This window comes from Phocoena phocoena, chromosome 7, assembly GCF_963924675.1.
Source record: "Phocoena phocoena chromosome 7, mPhoPho1.1, whole genome shotgun sequence".
NCBI classification, from domain to species: domain Eukaryota; kingdom Metazoa; phylum Chordata; class Mammalia; order Artiodactyla; family Phocoenidae; genus Phocoena; species Phocoena phocoena.
The window spans coordinates 53,583,178-53,610,197 of NC_089225.1; the positions used below are offsets into that span (position 1 = coordinate 53,583,178).

At 36.9% G+C, this 27,020-nt stretch overlaps 1 protein-coding gene across 2 annotated transcripts in view; it reads left to right on the forward strand.

The window, feature by feature from the left end:
* ERICH2 (glutamate rich 2) overlaps nucleotides 1–26,447 on the forward strand; it is a 30,670-nt gene extending 4,223 nt beyond the window's left edge. The window contains exons 2-6 of one of the 2 annotated variants that reach the window (XM_065880840.1): nucleotides 6,567–6,597; nucleotides 15,359–15,546; nucleotides 18,962–19,019; nucleotides 25,553–25,624; nucleotides 26,276–26,447. In XM_065880840.1, coding sequence (XP_065736912.1) covers nucleotides 15,364–15,546; nucleotides 18,962–19,019; nucleotides 25,553–25,624; nucleotides 26,276–26,397 — 435 coding nt within the window. In that variant the 5' untranslated portion in view covers nucleotides 6,567–6,597; nucleotides 15,359–15,363 and the 3' untranslated portion in view covers nucleotides 26,398–26,447. Of the gene's footprint in view, nucleotides 1–6,566; nucleotides 6,598–13,077; nucleotides 13,172–15,358; nucleotides 15,547–18,961; nucleotides 19,020–25,552; nucleotides 25,625–26,275 lie in introns of those variants that run through there. The other variant, XM_065880839.1, reaches the window with a different exon arrangement.
* Nucleotides 26,448–27,020: the final 573 nt, after the last annotated feature.

Consider the following 27,020-nt stretch of genomic DNA (forward strand, 5'->3'; position numbering starts at 1 on the left):
TCCAGGCACCTTCAACTCAGAATTTCCAAAAACAAACTCATTATCCCCCAGAGTGTGCTTCTCTTCTGGTCCTTATCCTGGTCATCCAAGCTGGAACCATCAAACTCTTTTGTTCTCCCTCACTTCTATGTCCACTGAGTCTCAGTTTCACCTCTCTTTTTGTTCCAAGTGTACCTTCCTGGCTTTGTGCATCATCATTTTTCCCTAGACTAGAGTTTGACAGACTTTTTCTGTAAAGGGCCAAATAATAAGTATTTTAGGCTTTGCAGGTCATACAGTCTTTGTCGAAACTTTTCAAGTCTGCCACTGTAGCTTGAAAGCTCCCATGACAATGTACAAACAAATGAGCATGCCTGTGTTCCCATAAGTTTCATTTATAAGGGTAGGCAGAGAGTCATATTTGGCCCATAGGTGATAGTTTGCCAACCCCTGCTCTGGGCTGTTGTAATAGCCTCTTAGCTGGTCTCTCCAACTCCCATTCTCTCTCGGGTTTACCCTCCACAGAATTTCTTTTCTAAGATAGATCTAATCATATGATTGTTATTCAGAGCCTGGTTAGCTTTCCATTGCCTACTGGTTAAAATATTTAGCACATGGCAATAACTTTTAAAATTTGATCCCACATACAAGAAGCAGGTAAAGGAAAAGAATCTATCAAGGAGATTCGCATAAGCAATATGTAGACAGATAACTACAGAGTGGCGGAATGACTTACCACCAGGGGAGGCTACATCTACTGCCATTCTCTAACACATGGCAGGAGTACTCTTCCCATCTACTGACTTGATCTTGACTTGGTTAAATAAATGCCACCTTCATTGTGAAGCCTGACTCAGTCTTGCCCCATTGCAGGTAGAACTGATCACTTCTCACTCTGTGCTCCTGTGGTCTATGTTAATTCTAGTGTTGTAGCTCTTATTACATGACAGGTATGTTAGCTTCTTTTGGTTTCAAGGAGTAGGAGCTGTATTAGTCAAGGTCTCTTGGTTTCAGATGACAAAACTCCAGCTTATTTGGCAAAAAGAGAAATAAAATGGTAAAGGCAGAGGTTGATCTGGAAACAGGAACTCACATACCATCAGGAATGTGTCTGTGTCTGTCTCTGCCCCCCACACACACTCCACCTCTCCTCCGTCCCTGTCCTTCTCTCTACCTCATCTCTTCATCTCTCATCTCTGATTCTCTTGTATATTCTGCTTCACTCAGGCCACTTTCTTCCTGAAACCTACAACCGTAGCAGTTGAAAGCTCTACCTGCATATTCTCTTACCTTTGTGACAGTTCCACTTGGAAAAGCCTCAGAAAAAGGTGTGGTGAACTTAGCTTGGATCACAGGCTCAATCCTTGGTTCAGTCACTGTGTTAGCTTATGAATTACCATGATGGGTCTGTGCTAGGACAGCACTGCTCTTGTGTTCAAGGGGGCTGGATCTGTCAACCACATAAGGGGGGATGAGCTATAGGCAGACAATACCTTATTCTAGGGATATTTGTAGAAATTACAATACGTGGCGGAATATAGCAAACCCAGAGAATAGGCCTCAGAACTGGATTCTGGAACTTGAAGGTTGTTCAGGGATAGTTCTGTTGACTGGACTCTCTCCCTCTATCTTTCCAATTCTGCCTCCAATGCCTTCTGACTCTCCTTGGGTATCTTCAGTCCATGAGCTCAAAAAAGAAGGAATTTGAGGGACTTCCCTGGCGGCGCAGTGGTTGAGAGTCCGCCTGCTGATGCAGGGGACAGGGGTTCGTGCCCCGGTCCTGGAAGATCCCACATGCCGCGGAGCGGCTAGGCCCCTGAGCCAGGGCCACTGAGCCTGCGCGTCCGGAGCCTGTGCTCTGCAATGGGAGAGGCCACACGGTGAGAGGCCCGCGTACCGGAAAAAAAAAAGAAGAGATTTGACTGATCCTGTTTGGGCAGTATGGAAAATTACATTGGAGCCCCTAGAGGGAAGCATTTAGTATATTACTTTGAAACTTGGTCTGTCCCATATATATAGGAAGTTAGTACTTTGTTTCCCCTGTAAAATTCTGAGCTTCTCTTGTATCCCCAGAGCTTATCACAGACATATCTGATACATACTAGGTGCTCATCAAACGTTTGTTTTAAATAGACATTGAATACTACATGAAAATTAGGAGTTACCTAACTGTGTTGTTCCTATTACCACCCGGATTGTTGAAAGACATAAGGAGAGTCTGCCCATGTTCCAAAAGGCAGAGGGTGTATTTGGTAGAGAGTCGAAGTGCTGATTAAATGAATGTTGTGATGTTAACATTAACCATAATCAGTAGTTATGAATCTACAAGGTGTGCACTTACATACTGTTCTTTCTGGAAACCATGACTCCAATTTGAACAGGTACCACTGGGTGGAGAAGAGAATTGAAGTAGCACAAGGCCAACATAACAGCTCACATGCCTGTAAGAGGTGGATACAAACGATATTGCAAATTTTACATCGTATTTTTTAAATAGATAATACATTTATTTTATTTGAAGTTCAAGAGGTACAATGGACGTAAAGTAAAAAAACTCCGTCCCACCCCAGTCCTGCAGCTATCTCTATTTCCTCCCCAGTCAACCAATATTATCAGTTTCTTTTATGAAAACATTTCCTTTCAGAGAGATTTTTTTGCTATTAATACTCATTTGAAAAATACATAGTTGTGCAATGGCCATACCTATTTCTGACCAGTTATCAGTCTCTGCTTTAACTGTACCTGTGTTCTCAATTACTCTCCTTTTTCCCTGGAGTCAGTGATCTTTCTAAGCAAGTATCATTACTTTAGGGCTTATGTGATTAATTAATTAATTAAAGGTCCTTAGAGCTAGTTTGCTTGTCTCAATTGCAGTAAAGCCTCCTTTTTGTTTCCCTAAGCAATCTTAATCAGCCCCATAGGGCAACGTCCCAGTTTTTCGTTTGGATAAAACATCAAGCTGTTTCTACCATGTCCCTCCTATGTGCCGGGCACTGTGCTAAACTCTTTACCCAGATCATCCTATTTAATCCTTATAATGATCCAATGAAGTTGGCACCATTGTGATCCCTGATTTACAGACAGAGGAACTGAGGCCTACAGAAATTAACTTACCCAAGCTTACATGGGAAGTGGCAGAACTGGGATGTGAACCCAGTGTCTTTGCTCAAGAGCACAGCTCTTTTCTTTTTTTTTTTAAATTGAAATATAGTTGATTTACAATGTTGTGTTAGTTTCTGGTGTACAGCAAAGTGATTCAAATGTATATATATGTGTATATATATGTATATGCACATACATACATATTTGTATTCTTTTTCATATTCTTTTCCATTATGGCTTATTACAAGTTATTGAATGTAGTTCCCTATGCTCTAGAGTAGGATCTTATTGTTTTTCTATTTTATATATAGTAGTTTGTATCTGCTAATCCCAAACTCCTAATTTATTCCTTTTCCTACTTTCCCCTTTGATAACCATAAATTTGTTTTCTGTATCTGTGAGTCTGTTTCTGTTTTGTAAATGAGTTCATTTATATCATGTTTTTAGATTCCACATATAAGTGATATCATATGATGTTTTGTCTTTCTCTGACTGACTTAGTATGATAATCTCTAGGTCCATCCATGTTGCTTCAAATGGCATTATTTCATTCTTTTTTATGGCTGAGTAATAGTATCCCATCATATATATATGATGGAATATTATATATTTATGTTATATATATATTATATGTAAATATACATATATATATAATATATATATACCACATCTTTTTTATCCATTCATCTGTTGATGGACATTTAGGCTGTTTCCATGTCTTGGCTGTTGTAAATAGTGCTGCTATGAACATTGAGGTGCATGTACCTTTTTTGAATTAGAGTTTTCTCAGGGTATATGCCCAGGAGTGGGATTAGCTGGATCATATGGTAGTTCTATTTATAGTTTTTTTAAGGAACCTCCATACTGTTCTCCATAGTGACTGCACCAACTTACATTCCCACCAACAGTGTAGGAGAGTTCCCTTTTCTCCACACCCTCTCCAGCATTTATTATTTGTAGACTTTTTCATGATAGCCATTCTGACCAGTGTGAGGTGATACCTCATTGTGGTTTTGATTTGCATTTCTCTAATAATTAGTGATGCTGAGCATCTTTTCATGTGCCCGTTGGCCATCTGTATGTCTTCTTTGGAGAAATGTCTATTTAGGTCTTCTGCCCATTTTTGGATTGAGTTGTTTTGTATTTGTATTTGTTTTTGTTTTTGGGCCATGCCTCACAGATTGCGGGATCTTAGTTCCCCAACCAGGGATTGAACCAGGCCCTTGGCAGTGAGAGTGAAGAGTCCTAACCACTGGACCACCAGGGAATTCCCAGGTTGTTTGGTTTTTTTTAATATTGAGTTGTACAAGCTGTCGTATATTTTGGAAATTAATCCCTTGTTGGTTGCATTGTTTGCAAATATTTTCTCCCATTCCGTAGGTTGTCTTTTTGTTTTGTTTATGATTTCCTTCGCTGTGCAAAAGCTTTTAAGTTTGATTAGGTCCCATTTGTTTATTTTTGCTTTTATTTCTTTTGCCTTGGGAGACTGACCTTAGAAAACACTGCTATGATTTATGTCCGAGAATATTTTGCCTATGTTCTCTTTCAGGAGTTTTTGGTGTCATGTCTTAACTTTAGGTCTTTAAACCAGTTTGAGTTTCTTTTTGTATATGGTGTGAGGAAGTGTTCTAGTGTCATTGATTTACATGCAGCTCTCCAGCTTTCCCATCACCACTTGCTGAAGAGACTGTCTTTTCTCCATGATATATTCTTGCCTCCTTTGTCGTAGATTAATTTACCTTAGGTGTGTGGATTTATTTCTGAAGAGCCCCAGCGCTTGAGTATTACTCCGTACTTGCTCCCAAAGAATTCAATTTTATGAAAGGAGATTAAATGAACATTTCCTAGGTAATGATAAAACTAGACCTAGCAGAGACTGGGTTTCCATCAAGGGCTGGGATCTGCTCATCCTAGGTTTTTCTTTACCAGGTAAAAATGGGAGGAGAATTTTATGCACTGATGTTTCATCCAGGTAAAGGGTAGAATGTATCAATCCATAAAGACCCTAGAGCTAGAACGGAAAGGAAATCTCTAAATATAAAGGGGAGACCCAGACATACGGGTACCCACAGAATGTGGGCATCTGTGGTATGTAAGTACCTCTCAGGAGAGGCCATCTTAGATTTCTTCTGTTAAGATCTTATTTGGTTCATTACTGCATTGTTTCGGCTTCTGAGCTCCACTGCTGTAGAGAATCAGGAGTAAAATCTTTTATTTATCCTAGAGTTTGGTCTTCTACAACTGTTTTTCCCAAAAATATGCCTTGTTTTTCTGATGGACTTTAGCTCTCTGTGAGCTTCTCAGAGGGATAATCAAATTAATACATATGTAATGTCTGGCTTGATCAGGGTTCCCCAGAAAACAAAGCCTAAGGCAAAAGTTTGTGCACTACTGCTTTATTCCAGAGTGCAAATCAGTGTGAGGGAGACACATTTAAAAAGAGAAAAACTTAATGCAAATAAATTAAGCTTCTCTTTTATTGTCTACAGTTTTGGTCCTGAATTTTATATTCCAGAAATCCCTAGGTATTACTACTTATAATTTTTAAAGCCTGGCTTGTGATATGGGGATAAGTGTTAGGGGAGGAGAGGCAAGTGAATTATTACTTATGAAAAATTTAAGTGTGGCATCTCTCATACATTAAAAAAAACCCTTAAAAGTTGATTTTTCTCTTTACAATTAGAATAAAATTTATCCAGGTATATAAAGGGCTAAGTTATAGGAAAATCAGTCTATATAGACTAACTTTAAAAAGGGACACATTCAAAGAGAAAACATTGTAAGTATTAATAAACTCATAAGGGAACTTATAAGGTAAGAATTATATTTTTAAATGCATCTTTGGAGAAAAAGGTTAATTTCTAAATGCATTTGTTGAAATAATATTTTATTAAAAATACTATCTTGAAATATCATGGAAAAACTTCTAGTTCTGGCTAATATATACTCTGTAAAGGTGTTTTTAATAACACGGATGAACTGGAATGTGGCAGGTAGTTTGGTTTATGTGTTGTTTTACTTTGTTAAAGTGGGAGGGAAAAGCAGTGTTGTAAACATGCGCCACACTGAACTTATGGTTTCTGGGGGTCAGCTCAGTAGGAAAGGGGCACCTCAACCTGCTGTATTGTATTTGGATCCAGATCTAGGGTCCAAGTTACATAAACCCAAAAAGGTAACAGAGAACTAGAGGCTAATTTAATACATCACTTTTCTAACATGCAAAATTTTTCCAATAGCTCTTTTTATGTAAACTCCAAGGTGAACGGGGAAAAGGGGAAGCATTAATTTCTCTAGGCTTTTTTAAAATCTCATTTCATAAACCAGAAGAATGATGTTTTTCACTTAGGATGAAAGTAATGATACTAAAAACAAAACCAAAATACATGCTTACTACCCTGCTGACAGACTGAGTTCTGTGTTCTATTTTATTTATATTCTAAATTTATACAAGTGTTTAAAGAAGTAAATATTTTGGTTTCTTGCAGGAATCATCTAGACAAGACAGAAGCTGTAAAGGTAATAGTATATAAACTAGTTTTTAGAATGCTTTAGTTCTATTTTACCATCAGTTTATATAGTTTTGGAACAATTGGCTTTAGTATAAAATTACATTTTAGCCTAGATAATAGAAATGTTCATATAAAGGGTATGAATAAATTATTTCAAATACCTCAAACTAAAATAATACTGATAATACTAGTGTTTATTTCTGCTTCTCTTTTAGGCACCAAAATAAGGACAGAATGGCCAATGGCTAGTGTTTGATCCAAAGGGTAAATGATTTATTACTTAAAAAGAATAAGTTTGACCACCCTTTTGTCCTAAATATTAAGAAGATAGTCTACAGGAATGGTTGAGTGTGGTTGAAAGACTTAGCAATTAAATCCTTTATTATACTGTCTGTCACTCAAACAATGCCTAAATATTTGCCAGTCAGGAATTTCTATTAAGCACATCACTACTGATAAAATACTGGGTTGATTTTTTTTCTTTTCTTTCAGAAAAAGTGATGATTGAACCAAATGGAGCAATGTCAGAGTAAGAAGAGGTCTCTGGTTGTTCATCTGATCTATCACATGCCTTTTAAGCAATTAGAACTAGATAATGCAATCATTTGTCACCCAATTAAATTTGAAAGTCCAGAAATGCATGGATTAGCACTTAGCTTTTGCTTCAGTCAAAGCAATTGTTACTTAGATAAGAGGACATTTAAAATGAAAACTGAATTTTGATAAAAATGTAGGGGTATAGATAATATTCAAACCTACTTTTTAAATGCTTAAACAGCAAGTATTCTGTATTTTACTTATATAACTTTCATCGCTCATTCCTGTTTCACTTTGATACTTGCTCTCTTCTTTGAGAATATCATTTTAAAGGAATACTTACCTTAAAATCAAACAGATTCTTTGTTTACTATGAGAAGAACCATTACTACTAAATTAGGAAAATAATCACCCTAACTAGTTGAAGAGATTGATATTAAAAAAAGAATCATAGTCCAGTTTCAATTTGGTAGCTAAATATTAAGTACCTGCTTTGTTCAAGGCACTGATTCTGATAATTCATCAGAGCCCTTCCTGATACGATCATCTCCTCTCCCCTGAAAAAAAATTCAATTATTTATTCCATGAAAAATTACACTTTGAAAGTTGATTGTAAAACACATTCATAGGGATCAATTATTGATAAATTGGCAGGTGCCATTCTAGTGGGATTCTATTCAAATTGATACTATTTTGAATTATTCTGAATATTATTGGCTGGGAAAAATTATACCTTATGCAACATATATTTCAATTTTCATACTGTCAAAGCTAAAAATTAAAATTAGGGTCCACCTTGACTTTTGTTGTAAATTATATATTAAAGATGTATTTTTATACTAAAGAGAAGGTAATGTATTACAGATCAATGACAGAGACTCTGTGCTTATTTCAGATTAAATGTTACAGACAACCAGAAAAAACTAAATGCCCCATTAAGTATATTAATCTGGATGTAATTATATATTATATATCCTATTACATGGTTGAATATCTTTAAATTAAAAATCTAAGAAAATTTTAGTAGTCTTTGAGGGGAAATAGGATGTAACTTTCAGTAATACTAATGGGAATTAGTAGTCATTAGTGAAAATACATTCTATCATGTCTATGAACCCCAGTGTTCATAGGCTGTGATAAGCAGTGTTGGAACTGGAGCAAGGGGTAACCCACATCCTGAGGTAGTTAAAACCCAGGGGTAAATCAAATGCAGTCTGGGCCGAAATAGAAAAGCAGAGTGACGGCCTGTTCTCTTGACCTCATTAATAATTGCATCTGTTTATGAAACTGCTTTTTGCAAGGGCAGTATGATCATGTTCCCTTCACTTGCAGAGAAGAGTTTAGGTTTGGGTTTGGTTTGGTTGTTGTTTGGAGTGAGGGACAGAGGGATAGGTAGGTAGCCAGTAAGCTTCGCAGGTGCATGGCTTTGTTACCTCAGGTACTCCACCCAGAGGTGAAGGTAAACAGATCCAGTCCTGGAAAAAAGAAAGATCAAGTAGGAAAACAGAAAATCATGGGGGACCTTTGAGGAACAGTGTGACTGACCTACAGAGCTGATGGATTTTCTCAGTATAGCTTTACATTCCACTCTCCACCCCGCTTCCGGCTCCATAGTCTGACAGGCAAGGGGAATTTCCCAAAAGGTCCTATCCAGGTTGGATTAGGGAAAACTAGAAATTTTCTTTCCCCACCAGTTCTTTGCTTTAATCTTCTGATTGATTCTTCATTCTAATCCGAGCCACAAGGAGTGTGTGAACTTTATAAACCAGGAGTTTCAAACTTCTCTGTACACAAAGCCCAAATAATTCATTTCCGTTTTTCCTCATGGATCCTCTCTGTCAAAGATTTTGTCTACCCAGAAAATGGCACTTAATTAACAAACTATTTTCAGCAGTAAAAGTAAAGTATGTCTTTAATGCTGGACAAAGTGTTATAGATCTTGGACCTTTGATCTGTTGGTTTTTCGTCAGGCTTTCAAGTACACATAAAGATGTGAGGGGAAAATGGGTAAAGCAAACCCACAGCACTCAACTCTTGGAGTTTGAAAAAATTGCATCTATCGGTTATTCCATAATCGTATATTTTATCTTTTCTAAAATGTATGACACATTATTTTTTACTCCCGTTTTTACACTTTAAGTAAATGCCTCTTTAGATGCAGACCAACACTGGCAAGCAAACTTTATACCTCACCAACACAGGTCTCTCTAAATGTAGCGAAGACAGTCTCAGAAAAGTAAGTTTTAATTAATTTTGTTTTTAGGCTCATGGTTTTTTTGGGTTTTTGTTTTTGTTTTTGTTTTGACCGCGCCTCGCGGCATGAGGGATCTTAGTTCCCTGACCAGGGATCGAACCCGTGTCCCCTGCAGTGGAAGTGCAGAGTCTTAACCACTGGACTGCCAGGGAAGTCCCTCATGTTTGATAAATGTAAATCATTTTAAAACAAAGTTTAAAATGTAAACTTTAAAAAATTATTAATTCCAATAGAAATTTGGGGACATTTCATAAATATGCCTAGTGTGCTTAACATACTAATTAATTCTAAAACCGAGGTTATCCACCCTCTGGTGTAAATATGTTCCAGTGGGATATCTAACTTGACTAACTCTCTAACCTTAGTAGATACTAAAGTAAATACTTCCCATCTTCCAAAGTAAAAATTTGAATTTTTCCTCAATTGTAGTTGTATTTAAAGAAAATATATTTTAGAGTATGCTGGTCGTCTATTTTTGTTAAATGGTTAGAAGCATTGTTATAAGTAATGTCACTTTCTCAAATGAAGTCAACAGATGATACTTGAAGAGCAGGTTGGAGTTTGGTCCTCTGCTTCTTTGAGACTGTATAAAAGACAGACTTTATATCAGAAAGTGAGCAGAAAAGGAATTTTACTGTTAAACATTTTACTGTTGAAATGATGATTTGGTCACTTCTCATATGTATTTTTATGGCATGTTCACTGCTTCTCAAATAGTAATATCCTATTTATCTTCAGGTCATTGAGTATGTTGGCTTCCTCCATGTTAGGACATTAAGATTATTAAAGGCATTTCAAATTATTCAAATATCCAGAACTAGACTAGTTAAATTCCCTTCTTTAGGGATATAACTTAGTGAATATATCAGTACCATATTTCATAGATTCTGAAGCATGCATATTTTAACATTTCTACTTGACAATGCTTTTTCTTTCTTAATGTCTTATAATATGTCTTATAATGTGTAATATAATATGTCAGTATGTCTTATAATAAATAGGTGACAAATGTCTTATAATAAATAGGTGATATCTTTGGATGGACCTAGAGATTATCATACTAAGTGAAGTAAGTCAGACAGAGAAAGACAAATATTATATGACATCACTTATATGTGGAATCTAAAAAATAATACAAATAAACTTATTTACAAAACAGCGACAGACTCACAAGCCTAGAAGACAAATTTATGATCACCAAAGGGGAAAAGTGGGGAGGGATAAATTAGGAATATGGAATTAACAGATACACACTACTATATATAAAATAGATAAACAACAAGGTCCTACTGTATAGCGCAGGGAACTATATTCAATATCTTATAATAACCTATAAAGGAAAAGAATCTGAAAAAGATACATATATATGTGTGTGTGTATATATATGTATCTGAATCACTTTGCTGTACACCTGAAACTAACACAACATTGTAAATCAACTATAGTTCAATATTAAAAAAAAAAAAGAAAAAATGGTATCTTAGATTCAATGAAATACTGTAATTCGTGGCTGGGAAAAGGCAGTGAAGTCCTCCTTTTATCTAGATTAGATATTAGAGCGTATGAATTCTAGTAATTACTTGTGGTGACCTTTGGCATAATAGGACTCTAACCATGCTAGAAACTGGATACTTAAGTGACTTCTCAACTTTTCATGTGTAGGGTTTCTTCTTGGATGCTCTCCTTCACAATTAGAAAATCAAGGAGGGCAGAGGTAGAAATGTAAATCATCTTTGCTTTGTATTTTTCATCAACAGAGTGGGATTTTGCTTTAGCAGCATATACTGGGGAAGTGAAGATTCATATTCCCTCCCATAGTATTAAGAATATAACAAGGTGTTCAGCATACTTGCTAAAGCACTGTGCAAATCACTAACTTAACTACTAATGTTCTAGATTCACAGTTCAGTAGGGATAAAGCAGAGCTACTATAACTTAGGGGAAAAATAATAACATTTTACATCTTTTTATATCTTTCCATGAAAACTAAACGTTGAATTTTTTAAACTCAGTAAAGGAGACACATTAAAAGAATCACATTAAAGGAGATACAAAAAACGAAATTGGGGTTATTTTTCCACCAGCATGGGTGCCTGTCTTTGTAAACAGAGTGCACCACACAAGACTCCTCTGTCTCAGTGTGTTATCTGTTGACAAGAGGTATCAGGTTTGAAGGCTAAAAGAGAAAATTAACCCATTTTTATCTCAGCCATTTAATGAAAAAGCAGGCTACTTTGTATTACGACCAGGGGTTAATATTAGTGTTGGACTCCATAAGCATAGCATTTATTTTTTTTAATTTAAATTTATTTATTTATGGCTACGTTGGGTCTTCGTTGCTGCACGTGGGCTTTCTCTAATTGTGACAAGGGGGTCTACTCTTCGTTGTGGTGCACAGGCTTCTCATTGTAGTGGCTTCTCGTTGTGGAGCACGGGCTCTAGACACGCGGGCTTCAATAGTTGTGGCACACGGGCTCAGTAGTTGTGGTGCATGGGCTTAGTTACTCCACAGCATGTAGGATCTTTTCAGATGAGGGATCGAACCCTTGTTCCCTGCATTGGCAGGCGGATTCTTAACCACTGTGCCACCAGGGAAGTCCCAAGCATAGCATTTAGCAATGGTAAGAACTGACTTACAAACTTAAAAAAAAAAAAGAAAAAAAGAAAACCTGAAGGCTAGTATTCCTTAAATAGTTTTATTCCATCATATCACAATGATATGCCAGGAACATTCAGGTAATGGATTGCTTATATACTCTATGTTAACTCTGAAAAGATTCTAAGAATCATTACACAATGACAAATGCCCAATAGAAATAGAATTTTAATCATTAGTAAAACTTATTTTTAATGCTTTTCCACAAAGAAGATATTGCATTTTAGCTATTTATTGTTGGTGTATTATATTGTGTGTTTATATTAAATGTGTGTATGAACCCATATAGAACCTTAAACGGAATTGTGACCTAGAAAAGTATTTTTTCACTATCTACTTTAACATTTAGTAAGGAAGTCTCTTCAAAAAATATTGAAAGTGAAGTCTCTTTAAAGAATTTAGAGTGAGTATCTCCAAAGAGTATTGAAAATAAAGATATAGAAACAAATCTACAGTCTAAGATATGGTCATCTTCCTTCTTAAAAGAAAGCACAGGTAATAATATTTGTTTTATTTGAGTAACCGTAGCTTCTAATTCAGCCCTCCTTCTCTAGGACCTTTAGGATGTTGACAACTCGTAGGTCTGGAGTGGGTTGTGGGAATCAGTAATTTTTCAGACTCAGGTACCGGATGATTCTGATATGCAGTCAGGTGGGATCCATGGGTATACATTACATAAAATGATAATGATAGGGTATTCAATTTTAGAATGAATTGAAATACCTGTGAAAGCATGAACAAGTTCCACCCATTCAACAATGGTTTACTTAGTGCCAGGCACTTGTTTAGAAGCTGTGGATATAATAGTTAGCAAATGGCCAAGATCCTTGCCCTTATGGAGTTCACATAGATAGCCAACTATTAAACACTAATAATAAACACAAATAAGACAGCCATATATAAATAAATGGCACCTGGAAGAGGGAGAACTATCTTAGATCTAGGCATCAGGAAACCTCTCTCGTGATGCTCAGTGTTTGTGAATTGAATGAGTTCCTGTGACATCACATAAAGTTCTTAATTCCCTATTATGACCACCCCTGATGACACCAGTGTGATGAGCCGGTGAACAGGCTGGGTAAACACTGGAAGATTAGAGTGGTTATGAGCCAATGGAGACTGTAAAGGAAACAGGTAGATAGACTGAATAGCCCAGGCATCCCACTCTTGGAAGGACTTGTTATCCCTTTTGAGGATAGTACCTTTTGCTTAGAGTGAGGAGTTTTCCCAACTTTTTCTTTTTTTGGCCTGCTTTTTCTTAACATTGTCTTCTCTCAACCTTTCCTAGATTTCCTCATTTTCTTCTTTCTAACACCAGTATTTCCACACTATTTAGAGTAGCTCATGGCCACACTCCCATCAAAGAAGACATCTCAAGACTTCCCAGACACTCAAAGTCTTACAAGAAGGGGATGATGTAGCACAAGTTAAGGTTGAAACTGTGAAATTCATCTGTAGAGCCAAAAAACTGGGCAAGCTCAGTAGTGTTTCCCAAAGAGATAATTTTAGGAAACAGAGGGTAAATTTTTTTTAAATTACTTTAATAGTAGTATATTTTAATGTGTATTAGAAAAAAATAATATAAGACCTGGTTAAGAATATGGATTCCAGAGCCAAAATGACTCCCAGATCTACCTTAATTAGTGGTGTGAAGTTGGACAAGTTATTTAACCTAACCTTTCTGTCTCTCAGTTTCATCTATGAATGGGATAAAAATAGGACACACCTCATTGAGATGGTGAGAGAATTAAATGAGTTAATATATGTAGTATTCAGAAGAGTAATGGCATATAATATTTGCTATGATTATTATATCTTTTATTAGTACCTCCATCAGTTTTGTGGATGATAATATTTATAATCTGGCAAAATTTCTAAGTTAAAAAAGTAAATTAAAAAAAATTAAGTAAATAGTATAAGTGGTACTCTCATATGGCAAAATGGATGAAGATAGTATATTACTGAAATTTGGAAAATGTTTCAATAGCTTGTGCCATGGAGGTTTTACCTCTTAAATATTTCTCTAATATATCTCCTCCTCTCAATCCCTATTTTAACAATGCCCTGTCATCCATCTCCTTCACCTGGACTTTTTAAAGACACCTCTAACCACCTCTCTCCCTGCTCTTTTTTTTTTTTTTTTTTCTGTCTGCCTTCAAATACATTTTCCACCCTGGTATCCAGGTATTCCTTCAGAAATTCAGAATTGATCATACTTGTTTCCCTACTTAAATCTTTCATAACTACTTTGTTTCCCTACTTTTAAATCCTTTATTCTTAGGATAAAGTTCTAACTCCAAGGCCCACAAGACTCCATGATGCAGCTTGTACCCCTCTGACTACATCTGTCACCATTTCAGCCTCAATTTTGACCCATACGCAACAACGAAGTGCTTGTAGCTCCACACACATTCTTTTTTCACTGGTTCGTGCTGTCCCCTCTCCTTGGAAAAACTGATCCACTCAGACCAGGATGGGGCTCTCCTTTGGTCTCCCATGTACCTAGTACACATCTTTATCACTTACTGCCGTACTGTTTTATAATTATCCATTATGTCTCCGACTCCCCAGTTAGAGTGTGAGCACCCTGAGGTCAGCGACTGTTCATTTTTGTGTTCCTAGGGCTCAGCATAGCGCTGGGCACTGAATGGGTAGTCAGAGTAGTGCTCACTTTTTATTTTTCAGTCATCTATGTTTGGTCATAGGTACTGTGACGACATTAAGAAAAATCATTAATAATGTTATATAACTTCTGGTTATATCTGGAATACTTCACATGTATCTCTTCCTAATTTGTGTGTGTGTGTGTGTGTGTGTGTGTGTGTGTGTGTGTGTGTGTATACAGAGAGAGAGAGAACTTTATTCTCAAGTATCCAAGCAGTGACTACTTGCCTAAGAAGAATTACTTTTCAACCTCTATATCTTACTTTTACTTTCCAAGCTCTTTATTTTGCATTTACATTCCTATAAGAAAAAGTTAAGAAAAGTATTTCTGTGGATAGAATAGCATTAATTTCTTTTTTTCTGGAAGTTATTATATTCTTTATAAACAAAACCGTTTTCCATTTATTACAATTTCAAGCACCAAACAACACTAACATCAGCTCAGGATTATCGGTTAGCAGTTTTATTACCTTTTTTGGAAATAGAAATCAGGTAAATTTATTGCAGTGCTGTTTAGTCATGAAAAAAAATCCAGAACAGGAGGACATGTAGTGAACATGTATGTACACTTGCTACATTATAATTTAGAAGTGACCATTTAAAATTTTTGAATACGTTTCAATATTTATTGATTAAATTATTTGTATTCTTTTCTAGGTGAAATGAGCAAAAATGTAGTCATTACAGAGCAGAAGAAAAATAATGAATGTTCCCCTGAGGATACTGATGATAAGTTGTCTGAATCAGCAGATGATGATGGTGAGGATGATACCAATGATGAAGATAATGAGGAAGACAGTAACCCTAATAAGGATACTCATGCCCCATTAGAGTTAATGACAGAAGTAAGTTTTACTCGTATGTTATAACTCAAGAAACTTAAAAATATTAAAGTAGCTGAATAGTATATAGTCTTGCAGACTAAAAAAAATGGTCAAAATATCCTTGCCCACACTCAGATGCTTACCTCGTTACTCATCTTTCTTACTACTTTCACCAGGGTAGAGGTGAGAGAAGATTCTAGAAGTGACTCAAAGTATTCTGGTAAAGGCAGAAGCAGGAATAAGAGAAGTTTGGGCATAAGACTCTTCAAGGACTACTTTAAGGAAAACTTTTTACTTACTGGGTACCATGCTAGTTACTTGGGATATTTAGAGATAAATAAGAAAGACATGACCTTACCCTTGAGAACTAACAGGCACATATTATGTATATAATGCAATTTATAATAAAAGGAAATATGTGCTAGTAGAGGTGTTTGTAAAGTTCTCTGGGAACTGGGAGGATTAAGTGACTAATTGAGAAAAGAAGCAGGAGAAATGGGTAAAGGAAGGATTTTTAGAGGAAGAGACATGAATGGAATCTTAGAAACTTGAAGAGGGACATGTAGGAATTCATCTGGTAAACATCAAGGAGGTGTTCCTGGCATAGGAAACAGCATTGGCAAAGGCATTGAAGCCTGAAACGTCACATGTGAAAATTGTACATAAACGTTTTACTGATAATTCTATGGAGAACAAAACAGTTTTACCTCACTTGTTGTGGTGTCACAGTCTACCTTTAATTAATATTACACAACTTCATGTATATCATAAGAACTTCATAACAGTACATTTTCATTTCCGCCTTCTCATCCTTTGTATTTTTGTTGTCATATGTTTTACTTGTACATGTGTTATAAGCCCCATAATACATTGTTCTTTTTGTTTTAGATGGTTAGCTATCTTTTAAGAGATTTTTTTAATGGAAAATATCTTTTCTTGGAAGGCATTCGTGGAGTTCTTCATAGCTCTGTGTAGATCCACATTTCTACCTGATATTATTTTCCTTTTACCTGAAAAGCTTCCCTTACTATTTCTTATAATGCAGTTCTGCTGGAAATGAATTCTCTCGGCTTTTGTTTGTCTGAAGTCTTAATTTCACCTTTATTTTTAAAGGATTTGATAGCTGGAGATTCTAGGGTGGGGGGCCAGGTTTCTTTCAGTACTTTGAAAGGTTGCTCCACTCTCACACATTTTGCATAGCTTTAGACAGGATGTCTGCTGTTATTTTTATTTACATGTATATGTCTTTTTTACCATCTTTCAAATTTTCTTCATATGTATTATTTTTGGCAATTTGATTATGATATGCCTTGATGTGACCTATTTCTTCTGTTCATTGAGATTCTTGGACCTATGAGTTTATAGTTTTCACCAGGTTTGGAAAATGTTCAGTTATTAAGTCTTCAAATTTTTTTTCTGATCTCTGCCCTCCCTCTCTTCATCTGGGCTACAATTGTACATATGTCAGACCACCCAATATCATCCCAAAAGTCACTGATGTTCCCTTTTTTTCATGTTTTTTTCTATATATTTAAAAAAATATTTATTTATTTTTGGCTACACTGGGTCTTAGTTGTGGCACATGGGCTCTCTAATTGTGGTGTGCAGGCTTAGTTGCCCCACAGCAACTATGTGGGATCATAGTTCCCTAACCAGGGATTGAACCCATGTCCCCTACATTGGAAGGCAGATTCTTTACCACTGGACCACCAGGGAAGTCCCTCTATGTATTTTATTTTAGAAATTTCTAATGCTCTGTGTTCAAGTTCATGATCTTTTCTTTGCAGTTATAATCTGCTGTTAAGTCCATTTCCCTCCTTCTCTCCCTCTCCCTCCCTAGCCCCATATATATGCATATATATATATATATATATATATTCATTTTACGTATCCTGTTTATCATCTCTAGAAGCTTTCTTTAAATATTTTTGTAACCATCATTTCTCACTTCATCATGTTCAGATTTTCTCTACTTTTGAGCATATGGCATATATTTATAATGGCTATTTTAACATGTTTCTCTGCTATGCTATCACCTCTGTCAACTCTAGGTCAGTTTCTGTTGATTAAGTTTTCTCCTGCTTATAGCTCATATTTTCCTGCATCTTTGCATGCCTGGTAATTTTTTACCAAATCCTAGATGTTGTAAATTTTATGCTCTTGGATACAAACTTTTGTTGTTGGACTTTGATCTGGGACAGTTGAGTTACTTGGAAATAGGTTTCTCCTTTTGAGTTTTGGTTTTTAACTCTGTTGGGAAGATCCAGGGCAACCTTTATAGTGTATGGACACTACTAAGGCCCCTTAAGTCCCCTTATGAGGACTCTTCCCAGTGTTCTCTGTATTAAGAGGACCTTCCACTCTGGCTGGAGAGAACATGAGTTCTTCTCAGCCCTGTGTGAGGTCCAGTGAGTATTCCATCTGCTCATTCTAGTGATTCTTTCTCCAGCCTCAGTTTCTTGATACTCATATGCAGATCAATACCAGCCAAAGACTCTTTAATATTACTTCATGTCCCTATCTCTTGCAGAGTAAACCTAGTATACCTGCAAATGGTTCAGAATATGTGACACACAAGCAAGAATAATTATCTAAGTGTAGGCTTCTTTTTTTAATGGAAGGTGTCTAAATAACTAATAATAGAAGATCAGTAAATTGTGGAGCCTAAGTAAGTAAAAAAAATAAACAAGAATATTTAATTCCATGGGGAGAAAATGACCATGATATGTGGTGTATTTTTTAAAAGTTACTGAATAATCCTAGTTTTTGTAAATATATATGTGTTCATTTATGGAAAAAATACTAAAATGATGTTCATGGAGATGTTAAAAATAAACATCTCTAAATGGTAAAAATGCTATTTAATGCTATTAAATTGGGGACAGAATGTGTTTATTTAGCATTTAAATTTCCTACCTACAAAAATATACATACAAATATGCATACAAATATTACTTTGTAGTAAAAAAACGACAATAAAAATAGTAGAAGCAAAACTAGATGGTATAAGGGCAATCAATACTGGAAAATATTGAATATACATAATTGTAAATCTATATTTTTACTAAGTATTGTCATGTAATTATGGATTAAGTTCACAAATAAAAGCTGTATCTGAACCAAAGGGACATTAAAGTGATTAAAGTCTTCAGAGTCTATGCCAGTTGAATCAACCTACATATTCTCAAATTGTTCAGTAGTGTGTACACGGTGTGGCTGCAGCAAAGCAGAGGTATCATACTTATTCTGTGTGGCCTTAAATAGTCCTTATATAGTCCTCATTAACTGACTGATTACAGACTCAGCCCTGGAAAAACAAGTAAAAGTTAAAAGCAAAATAGTTAATCATTAATGGAAAATTTTCTAGGGAGTTTATAATTGACATTTAAATTCTCTGTGAAACTACGTAGCTGAAGAATTTCTGAATGTTTTCCAGTTCCTGAGATCAGAAATGGGCCAAGACTACCATTTGGCAAAAAAATTATGTCAGAAAAGTAAGTACAAAATTCTTTTCCTTTTTCCAATCTTCTCTGTTTCCAAATACATTCCATAATATGTAAGATGGTTTGATTATCATACATCTAATGAATTCTCTGATAGTGTATCAGTGAATCCTTGATAGTAAAAATTGGTATAAGGACTAATTTAGACTTCTAGAGTAACTTTGAGTGGGATAAAATGACAGAGACTAATTACACCATTAAAAGATAAGTCAAAATCCTTAGCCTCACGATAACGGGTTGGTAGCATTGTGCCTTTAGATTCAGAGAAGTGTTGTGTAGTGCAGAAAGCCTTACTTAACATGCAATTATTCCACAAATATTTGAGTACCTACATGTGCCAGGCACTGTTCTAGGCACTGGACAGATAACGATCCCACATTTATATCTAGTTTCAGACAGATAACAAATTTATCTGTAACTAGTGTGTCACAGATGATAGGTGCTATGGAGAAAAATAAAGCAGGGAAGGAGTAGAAAATACTGGGAGGGAGGCAAAGCAGTTTTAAGTAGGATGGTCTAGGAAGGCCTCACTGGAAGACTAGAGCAAACACCTGAAGGAGTTGAGGAAGTGAGTCCGGTCATCTGGAGGAAGTGTGTTCCAGGCAGGACTAATAGCAAATGCGTTGAGAATAAGCCAGGGAAAGTATGATAGGAGATGAGGTCGGAGAGCTTACAGCTTACAGGGGTTGTGCAGATTGCATAACACCTTTCGCAGCTTAAGGACCTTGGCTTTTTCTCTGAGTGAGGTGGGAAACCACTGGACACTTTTGAGTAGAGGAATGATGTGAACTACCTTATTTTTCTGTCTTTGGGTTTTAGTGGTTTGACTTGATGTTCAAAATGGTGGTGGTTTTCTTTGTATTTAAGCAAAGGAACGTTTGGGAGGTTTGCTGAGTTTCTTAACTCTGTGGGTTGATGTTTTCATCAACTTTGAGGATTTCTTGGCCACTAACCTTCAAAGATTGCCTCTGCCATATTCTCTCTCTTCTCTTCCTGGGTCTCCAATTAAACATAAATTAGACTTTTTTTCATGGTGTCCCACATGTATCTTATACTCAGCTCTGTTTTTTCCATTTCTTTCTATTTCTATCCTTCAGTTTGGATATCTTCTATTGACCTGTTTTTGAGTTAATTTATCCTATCTTTTGCTGTGTCCAATCTGCTGTTAAAACTATCTAGTGAATTCTTAATTTCAAGGATTGTATTTTCCAATTTTAGAAAGTCTATCTAATGATTTTGAAAGATTCTAGCTCTCTGTCAAAATCCATAATCTTTTCAACTATTTTGCCCATCTTTTTCTCTTACTTCATTAGTCTTAGTTATTTTAAAGGAGAAAATGGCAACTCTACAATTAAACTTTATTAATAATGGACTTGAAATATTAACTATTGTAGACCTGTCTTATGGTTAAAATCTTTTAGTGAAAATGTAGTGTAGGGACATGGGGTCTACTCTACCTTGCCTCACAGAGTCTCCACTGTGGATACAGAACTTCTTAAATCATTGGCTAATTTTTAAAATGGGTTTTTTGAATGCTTTAACACTACCTATTTTATATCCAAAATAATTTGCCTTGTTTAATCCTTTTAAGCATTTTTGACCTTTAGAGCCATCGAATAAAATATTTCAATCAAAACTGTTTCTGGTGGCCCGCAAACAGAATTTCCAATCAGAAAGAATCCTTAGAGAATCATGTCCAATCCTCTGTTTTTATAAATAGTGAAACTGAAGCAGAGAGAGTTTAAGCAGCTTGTGTAGCCCTGCTCAGGGAGCAAGTGACACAGCCAGAACTGGAACCCCAGCCTCCTTTTCCCTCAACTACTTTTCTTCTCCGTGTGGCTGGTATAGAAGGGAGTGATTTTGTAGCTCTAGCTCCCAGTTCTCTTGAGTTTTTCTTGTGGAGCCTAATTGTAGGAAATTTTACATATTATATTATATTTATATATTCATCGATCATTTTAGAAAAGCCTCTGGCTAAAGCTTACAAAATATAGACACTGATATCACCACATCTGTCAGTAAGTTTTGGCTGTTAGCCCAAACTGTAAACAGCAGGTGCTCAGTATAATGCTTATGGACCTGACATACCAGTGCACATGCATTAAGGGCCAGGTCAATGGGGATGAAAAAGTTCAGACTGATATATCTTAATGGGGTTACATTCCTTTAAAAACTCACTCCCTTCTTTCCAACCAATAAATATTGAGCACTAACTCTGTACCAGACATTATGCTGGGAGCTGGAGAGAAAGCAGAACTCAGAGCACACATGCTCTAAACCCTTTTGGGGTTGATATCAGACATGGTTTGCACTCTTACTGGCTCATCCAGTAATGCTTTACTCTTTTCTGTCCATGGCAAATAGTGGTGCCTCTAAAACTAAGGACTACACTCTAGGAAAAGAAGCTATGGAGTGCCCTAAGACAGGCACCATGATCCAGGGAGCCAAACGGGAAAGACCTGCTCCCAAGAGGAAGAAGAGGCTGATGGGACATGTGGGCAAAAAGGCCCAGAGAACGGGCATAGAGAGCAGGGGTGTGCAAAGTAAGATTGGCTACCCCTGAGGCAGATTGCCAGCCAAGGATGTGAAAATTAGGGAGGCCCCGGTTTTGCAAAGCCAGGCAAGTTCAAGGAAGAACAGAGAGTTGTAGACAGACTGTTCCAGGGAGAAGGAAGTGCTAGTTCTTTGATGCCAATAGGAACACTTTGCTGAGGGCTTACCCAAAGTCCCTCTCTGTGTTCAGAGCAACAGACAAAACAATTTTTTTTCATCTAGGATGGACCCCAAAATATTATATGTAAATTCTTACAGCATAGATATTCTTTTTCTAAAATTTTTTTTGAAGGATAGTTGATTTACAATGTTGTGTTAATTTCTATTATACAGCAAAGTGATTCAGTTATATGTATATATATACATTCTTTTTCATATTCTTTTCCATTATAGTTTATCACAGGATATTGAATATAGTTCCCTATGCTATACAGTAGGATCTTGTTGTTTATCCACTCTATATATAATAGCTTGCATCTACTAACCCCAAACTCCCAACCCGTCCCTCCCTCATCCCCCCCACTTGGCAACCACAGGTCTGTTCTCTCCAGTATAGATATTCTTTTGTTTCTTTCTTCCCCCCCATCTTCTAGCTCTTCCATGAAACACTCCACCTTTCTCTATATATATATTTATAAAGTTATGCATGTAAACATAGATTGTGTATTTACATTTTTATGTATTTATATATGTATATATTGAACACCTACTATGGGAACATTAAACATACATTGTTTAATTCTTACAGCAATTCCATGAGACAGATATGATTAACCCCATTTTACAGATGAGCAAAGTGAGGCTAGCAAGGAGAACTAATTCACCCAAAGTCACACAGCTACCCAGTGGTAAAGCTAAGATTAGATCCCAGGTCTGGCTTGAGAGCCTATGATTTCTTGCTCTATTTCCATTTCCTCATTTGACTAATAAGCTTATATTTCTGGTTAAGTAGGCAGAGACTTGGAAAAGAGATGCTTTTATGAATCAATCAGATTGAAATGGCTCCTATAAGTTGACTAATATATTTTTTATTTGTATCTAAGGCAACTAGTTTATATGAAATACTGCATCTTTGTCCCTGCAGAAATGTTTTACAAATCCATTCTCTTGAATAAAGTCGCCAGTTCCTGGTGTGTTTTCTTGCCATCCAATCACGGTATAATCATTTGTATCTTCACTTGGCTGCAGGGCTTCCCATCCTGCATCCCAGGTGCAAGTGGGTTCTTTTCTTTTCATCCTGCCTTCTAAAAAAGTTGTTGGTGAAGCCTTGGAAAAGTGGTTTTTATATGAGACTGCAAGTCAAGAGTCCCAAGTACTTTTCTTCATTTATCTCGTGATTGACTGTGAGATTTTCTGTCAGTCTTCCCATTTCTTGGTCTCTTTACCTGCAGCCCAGTCATCTCAGGGTGCCAACACTTCTGCTCACAGGCAGCCCAAGATTCTACAAAAATAACTTTTAAGCCTTGAAGACCTACTCTGTCAATTATAATAATTGTAAATGTTTAAGAATAATGGCCTGAAAACCAAAATGGTTCTCATCATTATGGGTCTAACAGAAATACAGATGTATCTTCAGAAAAGAAAGTTCCTATAAAGTTTTCTATTTATTTTTTTGCGGTACGTGGGCCTCTCACTGTTGTGGCTTCTCCCATTGCGGGGCACAGGCTCCGGACACGCAGGCTCAGCGGCCATGGCTCACGGGCCTAGCCGCTCCGCGGCATGTGGGATCTTGCCAGACCAGGGCACGAACCCTTGTCCCCTGCATTGGCAGGCAGACTCTCAACCACTGTGCCACCAGGGAAGCCCTCTATTTATTTTTGAGTAAAATAAATCACCCTTTCTTATTAGCCTAGAGTATAATTTTATCAGGGCATAAAAGGACTGCTTCCTATTCAGTTGTCTATATTCATTTATTCCTTTTTTTTTTTTTAATGTTTTAAAGGCTCCATCTCTGTGTCAGGTACTCTCTTAGGGCTGCAACAGTGAACAAGACCAACAGTCTGTCTACCCTAGCATAGCCTCCTGTCTGAGGGCCTTGGAGCTCCATGGGCAGCAGAATCCCCAGCTCCCTGCCCCAGCCCTTCAGCCAGAAGGAGGCATCTACTGCACACTTAGGAGGGAACCAAGCCTTTCTTCAGGCCCAGAACCACTCCAGGAAAACTAATAATCAATATTTATTCAGCACCTACCATGCACCAAGGACTAAACTAAGTATTTATCTTTATCCATATTATCTGTTTGATTCATCAGAACAGCCTGATGTGGTCAATAGTATTATTACAGATAAGGGAACTGAGGTACAGAGGCATTAAATGCTTTCCCCAAGGTGACCCAGCTAGACAGTGGCAGAGCCAGGGTTCACATCTGACAGTCTTTCTTCAGGGTCCATACCGGCCTCTGCTTATGGGCCCCGGTTGGGAAACAACTCCCAGAACATCAACTGCATGTGCTAAGGGCTTCTCTTGCCTTTTCACAAACCCTACTAGCCTGTCAAAGCGTTTTTTATTTATCACCCAGGATGGATATTGCAGGGCTAAGCTTCAAAGCAGATACCTTTCCGTCACTCTGACAATTGCCAGCATTTTTTGTTAAACGCTGAGAATAGCTGATGCCATGCTCCACTCCTATGGAATAATCCTAGCTCCAACATGAAACTTTCTAAGCTGTGTTCCAAGGAATATTAGTTCAAGATCTCTTAGTAAGTGTTCCACCAGAAAAGGATTCCATGGGGATAATAAATTGGGGAAACCACACTCTCCTCTCTGTAAGATCCATCATAGTTCTGAGCATATTAATGGCTATGTAAAATCCTGCAGTTACTCCTTACTATAAGCTTTACCTGATTAACTTCATTAGCCTAGTTTCCCAAATGCATATTAACATCTTAAGAAACTAGTATCTCAAGGAGCAAGTTGGAGAAACTCTGCTCTAGAAAGAGGCTTAGCCTCAGAGAAAGATTTAGACTGCTAAATTATTTTAGTCGAAGTGAAAATGTACAAACAGTCCCTTTTATCAGAAGCCTTAAAAGATGTATAAATACCCCTAGAAGCCTTAAAAGCATGTTCTGAGCAGGTGCACATTCATGCTAACCCAGATTGATGGTACATTGTTATATATTAGGAATTAGGAACTAAAGACCTTGGTTTAGTGTGTCAGGATGAAAGCCATATGGAGTGAGGCCCTCTGAGCCATTGGGGCCTAAGTGAACCATCCACAATTCTCTGTCTCACTGTTAGCCAGGCAAATAGCACACTTGATGTTTCAGTGCCCCCTGGGGGCCATCAAGATATTACGCAGGAGTCACAACATTTAAATGGATGATGCAGAATTATGAATACACCTCAAGGCAGGTAGGAAGAAGGCAGAGAGAGATCTGTAGAGCAAGATCTGAAAAAAATCAATAAACTAGCCTAGAAAACTCTGAAACAAAAGGTGTAAATCTTTCTGGGCTCTAGGACATTGGTAACATACTAACAGGCCTAAAAAGAAATCTATTGATATGATCCAAAGGAAAGATGACACATTCACATAAAGGATCAGCAAAAAGGAATAAATAGCACTTAAAAACAATGGGTCTGATGAAGAGGTGAGAGTGCTGTTAAGTAGGCAATGACTAGGGTGTCATTAATAAAGTCTCCATGTTTTGCGGGATTTGCACCTTGTCTGGGGAATGCTTATAGTCAAGAAACACTTTGGCTACAGGCCCATGAGGGAAGCCTCATAGTGATAGAGATTTCCTTCTTTGGACAGGAGGTAGAAACTAGAATGAGGATTATTTCCCTTACAAAGCACCTAAGATAAGTAGAACAGTTTCTCTATTTGCGCTTAGATATACCCATGGTATAATTGTTGGTGGTTTTGCTTTGTGCATTTTCACTTACTCTCATTGACAGTTTCAGTCTCATTCTGAAGAGGCTGTTTGCTGAAACACTTCAAACACTAATAATATGCATTCTGTTGTCCATTTTCAGTCCTAATCTATGAACCAGAAAATCCTGAGGCCAAGGAGTTTTCCTCACTTATTGAAGAAATGCTACTGATGGGTAAATTTAAAAATTGAAATTACTTCTTTCTCATAGAACTATGAGCAGTCACTATTTAAAAATCCATTGCCCCAGGAGATTGGCAAAGTACATCCTCATGAAGTGGTTAAGAAAAGGCTAAAATGATCATCTTGGATGGTTTCATGAAACCGGCTTGTCCTCTGTGGATGGTCAAGATGACTCCCTTTCTTTCCTCTGTGGGGTGGAACTGCCCAAGCAAAGCAGGCTCCCTGGGCACAAGGTATTGGGCACTGAAAGAGTCCTCAGAGGGAACAGAACCTGCTAATTGTGCCAGGCACTAAAGGGATTATCCCACAGTTCCAAGCAAAGCCAGTACCCTCTAAATCACCCTGAATCTCACTTTACTCTTATTCTATTTAAGTAAGAATTAAGTTGACAGTAGTAAAAAATATTTTTATAGACCAATGTTTTAAATTTATTTCAAATCCACAAAGATCTTTATGCCAGTAAGAATATGTTCTTCTTTGTACTACTGCTTTGACCCTACATGCAGTTAGCAAACTTCAGCTCAGTTCTCACATTCCAAAAATATGTATTTCTTAGTGGCGGGGAAAACAAGGAGAATTGTGATTTTTTGAGGGTAGAAATACTAAGAAACATTTAAAGCAAGTCTTTTCCTTTCTGTGGCAGAGAAAGCTCAAAATCTGGAGGAAGATGATGAAGAGAGTGAAGAGGACAGTAGTGGTGAGAGTGAAGGGGAGAGCAGTGAGGATCCAAGTGAAGAAAGCTCTGATGAATGTGAAGATGGGTGATGACAGTTGCTGCTATAGTTTAATCTTCATGTATGTTCATTGCTGTATACTATGGAAATATAAAGAAGAGAGCTGCATTTCAGTCTAACTGTTCTTTATTTGGTACAGAGTTCTTTTAATTTATTCATATTAGTTTGAGCTCCTTCTTAATATTTAGATTTTAGCTCAAGGTGAGCTACTCAGAGAGGGAAGTAATCATTGAAAACACATAGCACTAACTATGTGCCGGGTGCTGTTCTATATGCATTAATTTGTTGAATCCAACAAACCTATGAGGTTAGCACTATTATCATCCCCATTCAACAGATGGAAAACTGAGGCCCAGAGAGGGTGAGTCATTTGCCCAGCATCATATACCTGTTGATCGGTAGAGCCTAGATTTGCATATGGACATTATGGCTCCGGAATCCATACTCCAAGCCCCTCCCATGTCCACTACTTTAGGCATTTTATATCATTTGTTTCATGTTCTTTATAGCACATATCAGTACCTGAAGTTCTTATTTAATTATTTGTTCTTTTTTTTAAGGTTTTATTTTATTTTGGAGTATAGTTGATTTACAATGTTGTGTTAGTTTCAGGTGTACAGCAAAGTGATTCAGTTATACATATACCTATTCTTT